This window comes from Engystomops pustulosus, chromosome 1 (genome assembly GCF_040894005.1).
Source record: "Engystomops pustulosus chromosome 1, aEngPut4.maternal, whole genome shotgun sequence".
Lineage (NCBI taxonomy): Eukaryota > Metazoa > Chordata > Amphibia > Anura > Leptodactylidae > Engystomops > Engystomops pustulosus.
The window spans coordinates 210,997,490-211,013,361 of NC_092411.1; the positions used below are offsets into that span (position 1 = coordinate 210,997,490).

At 38.2% G+C, this 15,872-nt stretch overlaps 1 protein-coding gene across 6 annotated transcripts in view; it reads right to left on the minus strand.

Annotated features, from left to right (window-relative positions):
• Window positions 1-3,969: 3,969 nt before the first annotated feature.
• The window catches only part of ALPK1 (alpha kinase 1), a 73,712-nt gene continuing 61,809 nt past the window's right edge, over window positions 3,970-15,872 (minus strand). For all 6 annotated transcript variants that reach the window (XM_072119296.1, XM_072119291.1, XM_072119292.1 and 3 more), the window contains 5 exons: window positions 12,943-15,220; window positions 11,902-12,055; window positions 10,201-10,363; window positions 9,187-9,367; window positions 3,970-6,114 (listed from right to left, as the gene is read on the minus strand). In XM_072119296.1, coding sequence (XP_071975397.1) covers window positions 5,876-6,114; window positions 9,187-9,367; window positions 10,201-10,363; window positions 11,902-12,055; window positions 12,943-15,220 — 3,015 coding nt within the window. In that variant the 3' untranslated portion in view covers window positions 3,970-5,875. The remainder of the gene's footprint in view (window positions 6,115-9,186; window positions 9,368-10,200; window positions 10,364-11,901; window positions 12,056-12,942; window positions 15,221-15,872) is intronic.

Below are 15,872 nucleotides of genomic sequence, written 5' to 3' on the forward strand. Positions count from 1 at the left end.
TTCTCCTCCCTATTACAACAGTGTGATTTGCATGATAGACCTCTGTACTACAGTGTACAACATTCTCCTACAATTTGTACAGCCAGCACAGCTAAAAGTAGTATATAGCCTGATCTATATTATGCACATCTGTATCACCAGTTGTATGAAGAATTGATTATGCCAGTGATAGCTGACCTATGAGAGTGCTGCGGTGTCCTTCACTAAAGGATATAATAAGATATTAGCAGGAGAGTTTCCTCTCTCCCGATGCTGATCCTGTCTGCTTTCTGCCTGGCTTCACTACTTGCTGGGTCGCATCTGCCATGAGGGGGACGAAGTCTGAGGAAGGACGTTAGTGCGTTGGAAACGCGTTGCTGATTCATGTTTTTTTAAGCTGTTATATGTGGGAACTGGAAATTTGTGATTATGGTCCTGAAATAAAAGCATGAAGTTTTATCTTTGAAAAATCGGGTTCAGAGTGTCCTGTTTACTGGATCATAACAAGTTTGAAATTGAGGGCAGATTACAGACCCTTTTTGGGGGCAGGCAGATCACTGGTAGTATGGACTTGTATATGGAGGAGGCTGTGTATAAGGCTGGAGGCTGTGTATACTGGGGAGACTATGTATACTGGGGAGGCTGTGTATACTGGGGAGACTGTGTATACTTGGGACAGGCTGTGTATAATGGAGGAGGCTGTCTATAATGGGGTGGGGGGTGCTGTACTACTGAAGGAGGCTGTGTGTTGCGAGGGGAGGCTATACTGTGTGCTACTGGGCGTGGCTCTATATACTCTCTATGGGGGATCTGTATATAGGGGCTGAATTTTAATAAAGAGGGTGGCCGTATGTAGAGTACTGTATATAATTTAATTTGGGAGTATGTATATGGGTGCTGTTATAAAATAAATTAGGAGAATATATAATATATAATATAATGTATATAAATTAGCAGGGGGGTGTAGTTCAGGGGGTGTGGTAAATATAATAAATTATGGGTGCTGTAGATAATATGATTTACTCGGGGACTATATAAAGGATGTGTTTTGATGGTAATAGTGTGTTCAGTCGTGTTGTGAGGATAATATATATTTAGCAACACAATCCATTATACTGTAAGTGACTGTGGTTTTTAGGCGGAGCTGTGTGGAGTTGTGCTGCATGAAGCTGAAGACATTTGACTATTAATTCAGGAGAGATAAACCATGGTCGGGGGAAATTGTAAAGAAGTTCTCATCCTGTTGGAGCATATCATCACTTGTAAGGTACTAGATACTAGATGTCACTAATGTCTGTGTCATTGTTTGACTACTGGTGCGTGAGGTAGCATCATCGGGGGAGGGGGGGGGGTGGAGGGTCCAGCATTTTCAATATTCGCCTCAGGCAGCAAAAAGGCTAGAATCAGCCCTGACCACGTGACAGCATAAGCACCTAGAGGCAGTGCCATCCTGCTTCCAAGAGTGTGGTGCGAATGGCGGCCATCTTATCTCCGTTAGTGAAGACAGTTAGGCAAGACAGAGCTCACACCAGCACTACATTTTTTGCCAACTTGCATCCAGACAGCTGGAAGAACTGTGTTGCCCTTTTAGCAGCAGACGAGTGGACCAAGATCCATTACAGTGGCTAAAGGGAGGATAGCAGAGTCCTCTGAAGCGTTTGTGCTCCTTATACCCTGGCCATTATCTTAAAGCAGTTACCAAAATCTCACCCTGCTGCGGTGTACCCACCACAGTTACAGCCCTGCAATACTGGGGGAACATAACCTTTTCATATTACAGCTACAACTATCACACAATAAATGATTTTTCAATGATGTGACTCTTTATGTGATTTGTATTACTGATTTACTGATCACTTATTAGTGATTGAGGTAATGGACTAAACTATTTCAAGGGGATCCAAGTGACTTGTTAGCTCGGTCCCTCAGATGGCTAGATCATACAGCAAACAACAGATGGGATATCATGTTCTTATAAGAAGCACCACAATGTTGTTATACAGATTTCTAAACCATTGCCTGTGGTGGTTAATTGGCCATGAAGACAATTACACCTTAGTTGTAAGTAAGGCAGAGTGGCCCGGATGAGGTCGCTTTATATGGTTATAACCTTTCAACACTTTAACTTACCAAAGTGATTTTGAGAATGTTTTTTGTCAAATGTTGTAGTTTATTTTAGTGGTAAATTTTGGTTGATTATCTCCTTTTTAGATGGATAGTAACTCTTATGGGTGGTAAAACTAACTAACATTTCCCATATGTATGTTTATGTTTTCATTATTTTTGTCTGGATATTTTAATTTGATGTCACAAGGCTTACAAATTAAACATTAGTTTTCCATGTTATCAAGGAGATTTCAGAATTGACTTGGCAGGGTATAACTATAGTGGCCGCAGCCATAGCAGCCCACGGAGCAGTGTTGTGTGCGCACATTGTAGACACTGTTCTTTGATTGGCTGTGTTCCAGGCAGTTAGAACGTGTACAGCAGGCGTGCATACTCTGTTTATGTGTGGGGCACCATGCACGCATATATACGCTGGCAAATGCGACCCGCAGCTCTGCAGAGAGGCTTCACGCCAGCGCGACTAAAGTCTCCTGGTTGTTACCGGAGAAATCGGTATGTGTAAGCACACTGGGGCATATTTACTAAGAGTATTGCAAACTGCACTAAAAGTGTGTTTGCCTTTGTATAATGAAAAGTGTGCCACAAAGTGTCGAGCGCGCCAGAAATGTGTCTCAGACACTTCTTAAATGTAAGCAGTTTGCACATAAAGGAACAGGGAAAGTCTGACAGAAAACTGGCGCAAGGTCGTTAGTAAATATGCCCCAATGTGTCCTAAAAGCTAAAAATTTGATTAGCAAAAAAATTAGCAGGAATTGTTAATAGCATTAAATTAGTGATTGCCAATACTTTGGTTAACGTATATCGTGGCTGTCAAGGTCCATGGCCCTACAACCCCTTTAAAAGTGGAGGATGTGCACCTTTATATATGTACTATGCTGCACACTGAACACCATAATATGTATTTAACATATATGTGATGTATATATGATATATCTGTGATGTGTATATGATGTATGGTGTGTGCGTATATACTTTGTGTTTATATGCTGTATGTTTTGTATATGGCACTGTATGCGTGTGTATATGCTAGATATGTGTGCACATGAGTGTATTAATGAATGATTGTAACTCAAATGAATGAGTATAGAAATAATCAAATTTTTATGTGGGAAGGGGGGCCCCATTCAGAAGCCTGCTGTGGGGGCCTGACTCTCCTTGTTGCACCACTGCTTTTTGGGGATTATTTTGGTTTTTAATGAGCTTTGAAATATATAATATTACAACCCCCTATGAATCATCCCAGTTTTAAATCTGCACCGCTCAAACTATTAAGAACAACTTTTAAGAAACTGTTAACCAATTGCGATCTTCATAATGATGAAAACAAAATGGAGTTGAACTTTAGAATGGTCTAATTTTGTCAGCAAGACATTTTCATTTTGCCCTTATATTTACACATTCACAAAAGATAAAGCAAGGAAACCCATATCAAAATGTGTTATGTTATTTCAGAGACACTAAACACAAGTTGTACAAGTGCACAGTGAGGATCAAAAAGGAAGGAGGGCCATGGAGCAACAAGTTTAGCCCTGTAGGATGGTTTTTAGTTGGTTTATTGGCGCATTTTTGTGAGCTATAAGATATTTGTTTTACTGTTAATGTTTTTTGTGAGAAGACATGCATTTTTCAGTGATACTATTTTGAGGTGTCTATGCCCTGTTGATGTACATTTTGTAGAAAAAACGTTAATTCTGTAAATAATTTTTACTTTTTTTTTTGGTGGTCACAGGATACCTTAATTAACATGTCATCTTTATTCTCTAGGTCAGTACAATTACGACAATAGCAAATTTTTATATTTTTCCTTGCATTTTACTAATTTTGTAGAATAAAACCTAAAACCATCAGGGAAAAAAAAATAGAGCTGGTTGAGAGCTTGTATTTTGTGGGACATGTTGTACTTTACAAAAGTACAATTTTTTCTTATAGATATATATTTTTCATCATTTTTTACTGCATTTTATGTGGGACAAGATAGGTAAACTTCTATTTTTTTTAAGAATAAGCAATTAGATTTCCTAAAAATAGAGAAACAACCTTTTTTCAGATAGAGGTCTCTCGGCTAAGAAAATTGGCAAACGACATCATGTGACGGGCATGACAGCTGGAAGAACACAAATTGAAGTCCATCCATGCATTCCAAAGACAAGAGATGGACATCCAACCAAAATATCCAACTATTCAGCTTATCACAAGGTCTATCTGTCCGGTTGCAACAAACACAACAGTGGAGATGGATTGTATGCTTTATAATAGTGAGATCAGAAACATTCATGCAAGCACTGTGTAATGCACATAACACTTTAATATTAATATAAAAAACGTTGGATCAAGTTTACAAAAAAGTACAAAAAGTGTATACTAGAATATTAGAAATTAGTGATTTGGAGCAATGGAATTATGTCAATATATTGGATTCTTAGGGGTGTAATAGGTTTTGAATAATCCAAAAAAAAGGGGGTTAACAGATGAAGAAATTGAAGTTACTGCCTAGGTGGAGGACATGGGGTTGTTTCACAGCAAAAGTCGTAGTATACTTGACCAAGATTGATGGTATTATCAATGCTGAGCTATGTGTGTGTCCTACACGATGAGTTAATTCATACACTTTAGTACTATCTATATGAAAAGGAGGACACATTCTTGGAGCAGCACAACCACTCAAAACGAGATCAAATGAAGAACCGGGTCTATAGCAATGAAGTATAGTTGCTGGATTGGCCCCCATAGTTCACAGACATCAATCCATTCATACAAGCCAAGATGAAGTCCATAAAATGATGGTATTCTCACATTCAAAGCTGTATTGTCTGGTTAGATATGAAGCCTGAAAGTCAAAAGTTCACAACATTGTTACCCTTTTGCACATAGGTATATTTTTAACCAGTTTCTTACCACCATATGACTATATAGTTCACATAGCCTAACATACTGCAACACAGGGGGGATTAATCAAGGCTTGTACAAATGATTGGTGTCATGTTTGAGCACCCAGTTTACCCCATGTGGAGAGACTTTTAGGAACTGGCACAGGTTCTGCATAACCGGTATAACCGCTGTGGCGTGCAGAGGGAACGCATGAGGTGAGAACATTTTTAGCTTTAGTGAGGTCAATTTGTTTATTTAATGACAAAGATCTGTGAAAATTTTTGATCACAGTACCATACTGTAAATTAAGGTAGCTCTTCATTAATATCTTAGTTATTACAAAGGTTATGAAATAACATGTATGATATAGGAACATAGTGAAGAGAAGACACTTGCTTATACAGGATTTTCACCCAAAACCTAAAAAGGAAACTAAATACTTAAGGAAACGTTGTCGTTCACATCATCACCAAAGTCATATTAATTGCAGCAGACAAGTTTGCATTAATGGTTTCTCGGAAGCTGTCTAAAAAATGAGAGCTAATGTAGCTTCTACTTCCTGTGCATAAGGAGATTTAACAATCTCACATTTTTTTTATAAAAGAAAATCGAAACAACTAAAGAAATAAGTATTTAAATCAACTACAATGCAAAAACATATAAAAATATATATATACTTGGTACCTCTGAAAATGTACAAACCAAATAGAAAAGTTAATATGTTAATGGTGAAAAATAAATAATGGGGGCGCTGCTTTTTATCTTTAGTCCAATTATTCTATCAAATAATTTAAATTTAACTTTAATTGATATCTTATAATAAAATCCACCATACAGCTATGGTAACAGCAAAGTTATAGGCTTTGGAGGAAGACACAAAGAAAAAAAAGGGAAAGATGTGTCAATAATCTTTCTTTTTCCGTGTTTTACCAAATTCTGCTAATATCCTGGCATCAGGTCTTGTTAGAGAGAGTCTTTTACAAATGTTATTGCATTCTTTATGTTGATAAGTGAAGAACATGTATATCCCATATTTTTCAAAGTTGATATGTGTGGCTCCTGGTGTACTTTCCATTGAATGGATCTGCGGATCTGTTAGGTAAATGATTGCTTCACCCTTCTCACTTCCAGTCACCCACCCTGTAAAGTGAAGCAAACTGCTGTTTTAACACATTAAAATCAAATCCTATCTTCTTTATGTTAGCAATCGGAGAGGGAGAATAAAATTGGATTTTGGAAGAAAAGTGCAACATAAAAGAGTAAGAAATTAAGCATTTGAACACTATCAAGGCTCAGAATAAGTTACAACTTTATTTGGTAATTTGGTAATTTGTGATTCGTACATATATATCTTTGATCATTCAAAACCTAAAATAGTTGTCTAGTCATGGGGTTGGTTCTATTAGTGTATGACATCCCTATATTTATTGACTGTTCACACAGAGATGCCAAAATCTGAAAGGATTAGACCTGTGTCTAGGAATGTAAATTATTAAAATACAAGTGAATCTTTTCCCACAAAACTTTATATTAATCAGCAATTTTATGTTCCCACAGACTTTATTTTATGGTGAGAAAACCCAACACTTATATCTCCTGCAGAAAGTTGCCACAAATACAGGAAATGGTATATAATGTGGAACAAGCGAACAATTACTGAACCAAAAAACAAAAATTCCACCACATTGTAGTCATGAAAAAGTAAAAAATCAATTTTATTGTATTTAACATGTAAAAGACATACAGATATTTAGACATATGCTCAGGGGGTCATAACCCTGGCTAAACACGGCAGGGGTGTAAGTAAGAAACATGTACAGTTTATATTATTCAAGTGAAATACTCTGTATTGAGATATAATATGGGAAGGACCAAAGAAATAATCCAAATGCTAAAATGGTCACTAAAAGATGGAAACTGAATGTATCAGACCTTACCCATGAAAACAGAAGCCCCACGCCGACCCCGACGTACGTTTCAGCCGTCAAGCCTTCATCTGGGGGTGATGAACAGGCTGACCCGGTAGCAGTATATTTGAACAGGTATTCACAACACATTACACCTTGAAAATGGATTCCTTTATTTATGTTTATTTATTTATTTATTCATATAGTCTTGTGGCATAGTATGTGGTTCGGTCCATAACACCTATTGTCACTTCCTCATATAAAAATGAGCATATGTCTAAATATCTGTATGTCTTTTACATGTTAAATACAATAAAATTGATTTTTTACTTTTTCATGACTACAATGTGGTGGAATTTTTGTTTTTTGGTTCATTTATTTTATGGTGGTAGGTTAACAATATGACAACCAGTAAACACACTGCCCAGTTTTTATAGCTACGTAAGGGAAGCAAGCTTATGTAGGCTTTATTCAAAGTTAAAAATATGATATATTGTCATAAGTTATTGATAAATACCACTGCTGACCCTCAAAACATTTCACATGAGTATTCCATATAATATTTAATTGTATTTTTTATCCAGGAGAAAATAAAGAACTCATGAGTTTTCCTGTATTTATGAGGTAAACTCAATCCTGAGAAAAATTATCAGCACCACCTCAAGGTCAGGGACCGAGTATCCACAAGTCACACTGTCCCCAGGAGCAGTTATGTGAAAGTCCCAGCATAGAGGCCAGTTAGGTCTACAGCAAAGAGTCTATAGAAAAGCAAGGGCCTAGACCTAGAAGAGAAGGTTAGAGAACACACTGCCACAGGAACAAGGGAGTGCTACACAGCTTGTTTGTGTATTCTAGTACTTCCAGTATCAGAAATGTGACAGCTTTGTGTTTTGGCCTTGAGGTACAGGACTGTTTCTGCAACAAGTCTATGTGCTGCCATTTTATTTTTTTGTAAAACTGCAACATTACTTTGAATTGCTGCTTCTGCCTCCTGGTTCTTATTTCATCATCAAGGGCACCCTGATTCCCAATCTGTAGGCGAGCAGAATACAAGCCAGGTGTTTGCCTCAGGGGTTAAACCACCCCACACACCCCTCTTCACAGCAGCCAGCAGACTACAGAGACTGAAGAGATTAAACCCCCTATAAGAAGCAAGATTGCCGCTCAATGGACCCGTCATCTTAAAATCTCTGTGTGTGCATTAACCCCTAGCCAACACCCCGCCTGCTTTCCACAGGGAAACCATAATCAAGCTCACAGCAGTATGTTTTAAGATGTATTCACAAAACACCAATGGGTTAAAGGGTCACCTGTCACCAGCGATGTCTTTATTTATGTTTTAGATGTCTATGGATCGATCTATGGGATAAAAGCCAGTATTATTCCAAAAAAGACTTCTACTGATGCCCTTCATTACTAAGATCCAGTCACAGAGCATACAGTCAAGCAACCTTGTCCTCCTCACAGACCCTGACACTGCTAGCCTGGGCCCCCTCAGGAATGAGGAAGTTGAGAGCGATGTTGTGTGTGTGTGACTGGCTCAAAAAATTACTGAGGGAGGGGTGTATGAGGGGGTTGAGAGAGAAGTTGGCTGTGTATGACTCTCCGAAGAGAATTCCTGAAGGGAGGAATGAGGGGTTGATGTCGCACACATCCTGTTAATTAGGAGGGGACAGTGTTAGCGGTGTCAGTTAGAAGGCGGGGTAGCATGACTGTAGTATGCCAAAGCTCCCCCCTCCATGACTGGATCGTTAGTAACAGAAAGCGTCAATAAGTCAATACGTCTTTTTTATAAGAAAGGGGCGTTTTACCCCATGGATAGATCAGTGAAACATATAAATATATAGAAACATCTAAAATGTCTTTGTGTGTGGTTTGTGGGAAGGGGGGGCTCATCGGTGATGGGTTCCCTGTAAGTAGTAAAACATAGGGAACAGGAAGAGAGGAAAAAATTGTGAGGGATTTGTCTAGAGCCAGGCGCCAAAAGTATGCACAAAATGGGGGAGAGAGATAATGGGGTGGAGTTGCAGCGTCAGACCCCGGGGCTGGATGTGGATCCAGATGTGTTGTGTAGAAATAGAGAAAAAACGGGGTCAAAGAGTTAGACGCGCTACATCCGAGGTGTATTATTGATATTATTGAAACGCGTAGTCACATTTCCAATAAAAATAATCAATAATACACCTCGGATGTAGCGCGTCTAACTCTTTGACCCCGTTTTTTCTCTATTTCAACATAGGGAACAGAAGTTTGTGCAGATATGCAGATTTCCTTTTTTTTTTTTTTTTTTTTTTAAATATCTTACCTTGTAAATCCACCACTATATCAGAAAAATACTCATAAGTAAAATGGCCAAAAGCCAAACCATACTTTGTAGCTTCAAACTCTGGTTTAACAATTTTGGTGTTATTAGAAAGCTTGACAAAATCTCCAAGAATATAAGGTTCCACACTCATACATTCCTTTATGGTTCTGCCCTCCATGATCTGAAACAGTGAGATTAGAGAGAATTCATACAATGGAGTGTAGAATGAGATGCTACTATCTGTTTATTATTTGTTATTTCTCTTTATTTACCTCACATATAAAGAAAGTTGATAAATAAACTGACCATAAATTAAAATAATTGAAGACACAGCGTCATTTATACCATGAAGTTAAAAACAACAGTTAATGTCAGTAATGACATTTGTAAGGTTTATTATGACAAATCTGAAAACTTGCGTAATAATATATCTATTCAATAATATATATGTCAAGTCTATTTATCTGCCAATGTCATTTTTTTCTGTCAAATAAATGCATGCATTATGAATGTTTGCCCAACTAAACAATGGCTGACATGAAATTTACACTGATGTCATGGCCTGGGCTGGAAAACAGGTGAAACGATAATGTGCAACAAAGGGTTCTCCAGTAACAAGTTAGCTCATATCACAGGATACAGGCTAACTTGCTGATCGGGACCTCTACAGATCACGAGAATGGGGGTCTTTTTACCCCTGATGAACAGAGCATCCAGAAACGCATGTGCCGGCTTCTCTATTCATCTCAGTGGTGGTGACTGAAATAGCCGAGTATGGCACCTGTCTAACTCTGTCAGTGCCATAGAATATAGAGCAGCCGGAGCTTGCGTGTCTGGCTACTCAGTTCATCGGGGGTACAATGGATATCCGTTCTCTTGTGGCTAACTTGTTGCCACTGGAGAAAATCTTTATAGCCAACATATTTTATATATTTTCTCTTTTTAATAAAGAAATAACATCATAAGTGGGTATAACCACATATTAATATTGTTATTTTACTAGAGTGGTCTTACCAGAAGAACAGCAGAGGGGACAAAAAATATCTGTGTGGGAATGTTTAATCCATATAATCTCTTGTTGAACTCTGTGACGTAGTACTGAGCAGTCATCTGACGCTCAACATCACAAAAATGGTACAGCAGTTCCTTGTGTTTTTTATATGCTTTTCCAATGTATCTAAAAAAAACACAAAGAAAAATGAAATCAGCAAATGTACTACTTGTGCATACTGCAGTGTATACAACATGTTCTTAGGCATTGCTTTGGAGAAGGGAGGGGTCACCCCTTCTCCTCTCTATGGCGATGGATGTATACTGACCCAGCCATAGCCGTGCAGGCATACGCCAGTGTAAATGCAGTCCTAGTCATATAAGTTTACACAGTGGGGCACATTTACTAAGGGACCGGTAAGTAAATGTGCCCCAGTAACCAGGTGTGTAGGTAACATGAGTTGAATTTCTAGTCTAGTTTAAAGGGATCGTACTTGGAAAAACAAATATACCATATTTTTCAGACTATAAGATGCACTTTTATAAGTCCGAAGGTCAGGAGCATCCATCACTAACAAATCTTCCGGACCCCTGTCCTGGAGATTGTGTAAAGCGCTAACAAATCATTTCTTCCAATATCTAAGAAAGCGGAGTCTTGGCTCTGCTTCCTCCCTCTTCTTCCTCATCCTGACACTGTCTCTGCAAGGCATTGTGTGATATCAGAAGCGTGTGAAGCATGCTTCCTGCATCACTGCAATGCCCCTTCATGCTGCCAGAACATGGAACCAGACAAGTCAAAGAACAAATTGCTTGGACTAGTAAAGAAAAGTTATGAATGGTTCTAGTAGAGCTGTGTGTGAATGAATGGTTTTTGCAGAGCTGTGTGTGTGTAGATGTAGAAGTTTTGTGTTGTGCTTGTGTGTGAGCAACTGGGAATTTTTAACTAAATCTGGGATGCGTCGTATGAAAGGCACAATGTAAATACAGTATAATGACTGGGGATCTTAGGAACATTGTACCAAGACCTGTTTCTCTTCATTGCATGTGTGCAATAAGGAGGAATATAAATGGTGCAGTGGTAAAATATGTACACTATGTACACTACCACTCAAATCAATGTCTGTGTGGCATAAATAACAATAAAATCTCTAGCATTCTCTTACGGTTAAATGGAGCAGTAGGCATCATGCTCAACCACTGCTAAATCTAAACACATCCTTTACTGATCATGACTAAGACACACAAGCGTTGAAACGTGTCGATCTTTTTTTTTTAAACTCAGTTCTATTGAGAAGTAAAAACATACATATCCATACATAATGTACAAGGTTGGGCAATCAGCTTGCGTCGATCTTTTAAGCTGTAACTGTATGTTGTTCCGGAGATGTGAAAAAGAGGAAGAAATTTATCTAAACCAAACCTGGTGGCTTCATGTGATTGCTGAGATTCCTTGTCCTTCACAGCTGTTTTGTACTAATGGAACTGGAAACTTATAAACAACAGAAGTCATACACTTATCACCTACTCTGCAAAATCTTGTGGTGGTCATGGCAGATGCGAGTGTCGGTGAAAAGGCAACTTAGCCAGAGCAGGGTAAGTGCACTTTGTTTCATTTCCGTACATCTGCCCAGGCTCCCATAAAATTTTCCTGAATTCCTGGAAAACCTTTTTCATGATTTTAATAACACAACCTTTCTAATATACCATATAAGATCTGTAACAAACCTTCCTAGAGTCTCATCCTGGTGTAGAAAGTAGACCCAGAAAGCGTTTCTTTGTTTTCCTTTCTTTCCAACATCTACATGTTTTCCAATATGTACTACCGTTTCCTGCGCCGTCCAAAGCTCTGATTTTTTTGAAAACTTGAGAAGCAGAGCATCTGCATAAACAGGGTACAAATGTCACATGAGGAGTAGCATCTGACAAAAGGTACATAAAATTTTACAATGACTTAAGTTTATTTGGTACAATGATTTTGGTACCATTAAAAGCCTTCATCTGTCATGCAGTAAAACTTGCCTTAGACACATTTCAATAATTGACAGAAGGTTAAAAAGCAGTACAAATTGGTATTCAGGCTTACTATATACTATCTACAGTATATAGAATACTACTGGCCATACTTGTTATGCAAGCATTATGACAATCTCAATGCAGACACTTCTTAAATACCTGTGCAAGCCGTTTTAGCAACATGCGACCCTTCTTAAATGTGCCCCATTGCATTAAATGGGTGTTGTCAAACTTGAAAAACGCACCATACAACTGTATGGAGGTGCATTAAAACTGCATTGGATTTTGAGACAAATGCAAGTCCAATGCAAGTGCAATGTGTTTTTCACTGATCAATTGCCATAGAAAAGATAGACCACAGTCATGAGTCTTTTTCATGTGCATTGTCTGCGCACAAAAAATGCATTGAAAATGCATTGAAAACACAAATAAAATGTGCGTGAAAAACTGAGACACGGAACAAACTGTGACTGAAAAATGATTGAACTCTGATGAAAAATGTCAGTTATTGACTGACCAAACCCGGATTGCTCTCTGATCAGACTCTCGTGATTTGCAACGCGAGTGAGAAAGGGACCTTAGTAGATCAAGGTAGTGAAGCACCAGGGGTATATTATGACTGGTGTGCAAAACGCCAGTCTTAATAAATTCACCTCTGTGTGTAATTTTTACAACAGGGACTTACAACTGCTTACAAGAATTAAAATCTGTTAGCAAAATACTGTCAAATACATATAATTATTATATACTTACTATGTGTCTTTTGTGATTCTTTGAAGCTGAATACGCCTGTATTTTCTAGCCTCTTCAGTAGCCAGCTGTGACTTACTCCAGAGAGTAGTTTTTCATAATCAGTATCATCTAGAGAACAAGCTTGCTGGATGTGCTCAGTACTTAGCCCTGACAGTATACCAAATGAACTTGCACTGGAACTAATTAATGAGTTGGATTCAGAAAGAGATCTAGAAAACTGACTTATTCTGCTCCAGGAGCTGGATCCATGACTGCTACTGAAAGCGCTCAGACTTAACTTATCATCTCCTTCTTCTGTGCTCTCACATGGATCAACATTGTTTAGCAATTGTTTGTGGTCATTTGTTGAAGAAGACATATGTAATCTACTGTCCCAATGGGTCAAAGAGCTTCTTTGGTTGGAAGTTTCTACAGAGCATTGCTGATGAAGGAATTGCTTTTCCAATTTGTCCTCTGTGCTCAACATCTTTTCCTCAGATGTATCATGAGTAATCGGAGAAGTACATTGTCCCATGAGGTTGGGCACAGACACTTTTATTTGTCTTTGTGAATAGTCTGCATTATCTTTAGATTTCATGACAGTTGTATGAATCATCTTTTGTTCAATATTACCACCTACCGGTACTAAGGAATTTGGTGTGTTTTCAGATATCCTAAGCTCATCATTTGTATCAACATTTGTTTCAGTCTCTCCTTCAGCCCCAAGTGAAAACACTTCTCCTACAATGTCACCTGTAAAGTAATGGTTTTCCTTTTGGCTTCCATGCATTCTATTACTTCTTGTATCTTCTATTTCAGCTTTAATGTTCTCTGCATGACAACGTAATGCATCTGGATGAATGAAATTGTCCTCGTGCAATCTAGTGAAAACATTATCAGTACCATCTTCTGTTTCAGCTTTTATATCAACTCCATAAATCTGGGTATTTCCTCTAGGACTATTTGATGGCCCTGTAGATATCAAGTCATTCTTAAAGGTTCCATGTACAGTATCTGTAGTATCTACAGTTTCTGCTTGCATGTCAATTCCATGCATTACTATGTGCCCTTTATTACTAATGAATGAGCCTGTATTATACACACCATCATTATCTGCTCCTGTAGAAGGTATTCTGATGTTATGTGAAGGTAATGTCTCAGAAAAATGGCCGACGACCTCAAAGTCTTCATCATCTGAAGAGTGAACAGTTTCTGCATTATGTGACGCAGCAGGCACCACATTTTCAATATCTGTGGCTTTTGAAAGTGTATTGCCAGCTTGTCCAGATTTGGAACTTGGGACACAATTATCACTAGAAAACAAAATTTCTGGTTTCTTATGTGAGGAATAGGTAGACTGATCATCATGTACTTTTTTTTCTTGAAGTGAGAGTCCACGAAGTTTGATCTTATTGCTTTCTTCATCTCCATGGATGTACTTAACTGGGTTATCTGAAGAGCAAGAACTATCTACTTTCTCTGCATTACCATATTCTTCTTCTTCTTCTGCTTTTAGCTCATGGATGTATTCCCAACTAAAAGAGGAGTTTGACAAACTCGAGCTCTGACTGCTGTTGAAGGACCTACTTGATTTCTCTCTATTGCCATCACAACTAACTGCATTAGACCGTGCCAATTTTCCTCTCTTTGATCTCTTGCCTAATCGGTCACTTTTTTCATTGGTGTAGCTGGATGGGTTATCTATTGTGGTTACTGTATCACTAGTCTTTAGTGCAGTAACACACACGCCTGATCCTCTTCCATCTGTCATGACGTTCTGTTTGCAAGTAACATCAAACACTTCACACACAGAATTGTGATGCTGAGAATACGTGTGCAATAACTCTGTGAAACTGACATTTCTAGTAACAATGTTCTTTTCTATACACTCCTTATAGATGTCAGGAACATAACAATTTTCCTCTGAGCTCTTGAATGGTTTTACATCTAAATGCTCTTTAATAGCGCTTACAAGAGACATGATATCCATGGATAAGTCTACTTTGTCTTGTTTATCTGGTAACATGTTATATTTTGCAAGTTTCTCCATGGCTTCCATACAAAGTTGATCCACTTCTTCCTTTACAGGTTGTTTAAGCCACTTGTGTACATTTACAAGGCAAAAGGCTGCCCTGACAAAGCCGTGAAGCTCCTGCTTACTTATAATATTGTCTCCTGTCTTCTTGGTGAGAAGACCAATATGGAATGATTCCTTAGCTTCGGAGAGATAATAAGACCTTTTCTCAATTGGACATTGTTCTGACAAGCTGTATGATAATAAACATGCACCACGAATGTTCTGAGAAAATAAAAAATATAACAACTAGTAACTGGAAGTTTTTTTAACTGTTCTTCTGTTCTGAGAAAATAACATTTATTGTAATGCATCACTTAGATATGTGTGAAATGTTTTGTTGTAATGGAAAGTATGGATTTGTATGTTCCCTTTCCAAAGGCACAGAATGGATTAGTAACACTCATTAAAATAAAAAAAAAACATTCTGGGTACCAGGGTCTCTGCCAGTCTCAATTTCATGGGTTTTGACACAGGAAATGCCTGAAAATGTCAACTAAACCAATTGCTAAGGGCAGCACATTGACTTAGTGGTTAGCATTACAAACTTGCAGCTCTGGAGACCCGGGTTCAAGTCCCAGGGTCAACATCTGCAAAGAGTTTGTATGTTCTCTACATGTTTGCGTGGGTTTCCTCCTACACTCCAAAACATACTGGTAGGTTGATAAGATTGTGAGCCCCACAATCAGGGACCGATTTGGCAAACTCTGTGTAGCGTAATCTGTGTGCGCTACATAAATAAAGGAATTATTCTTATTATTATTGCTGAACACAGCAGTGGCCCAGCTAAGCAATTTATGACTGTTTAATCAAGCATTACCTACAGGTCATCATGAGGTATGAAACAATTAAATAAGTAATGATTCTTTTATTTTAT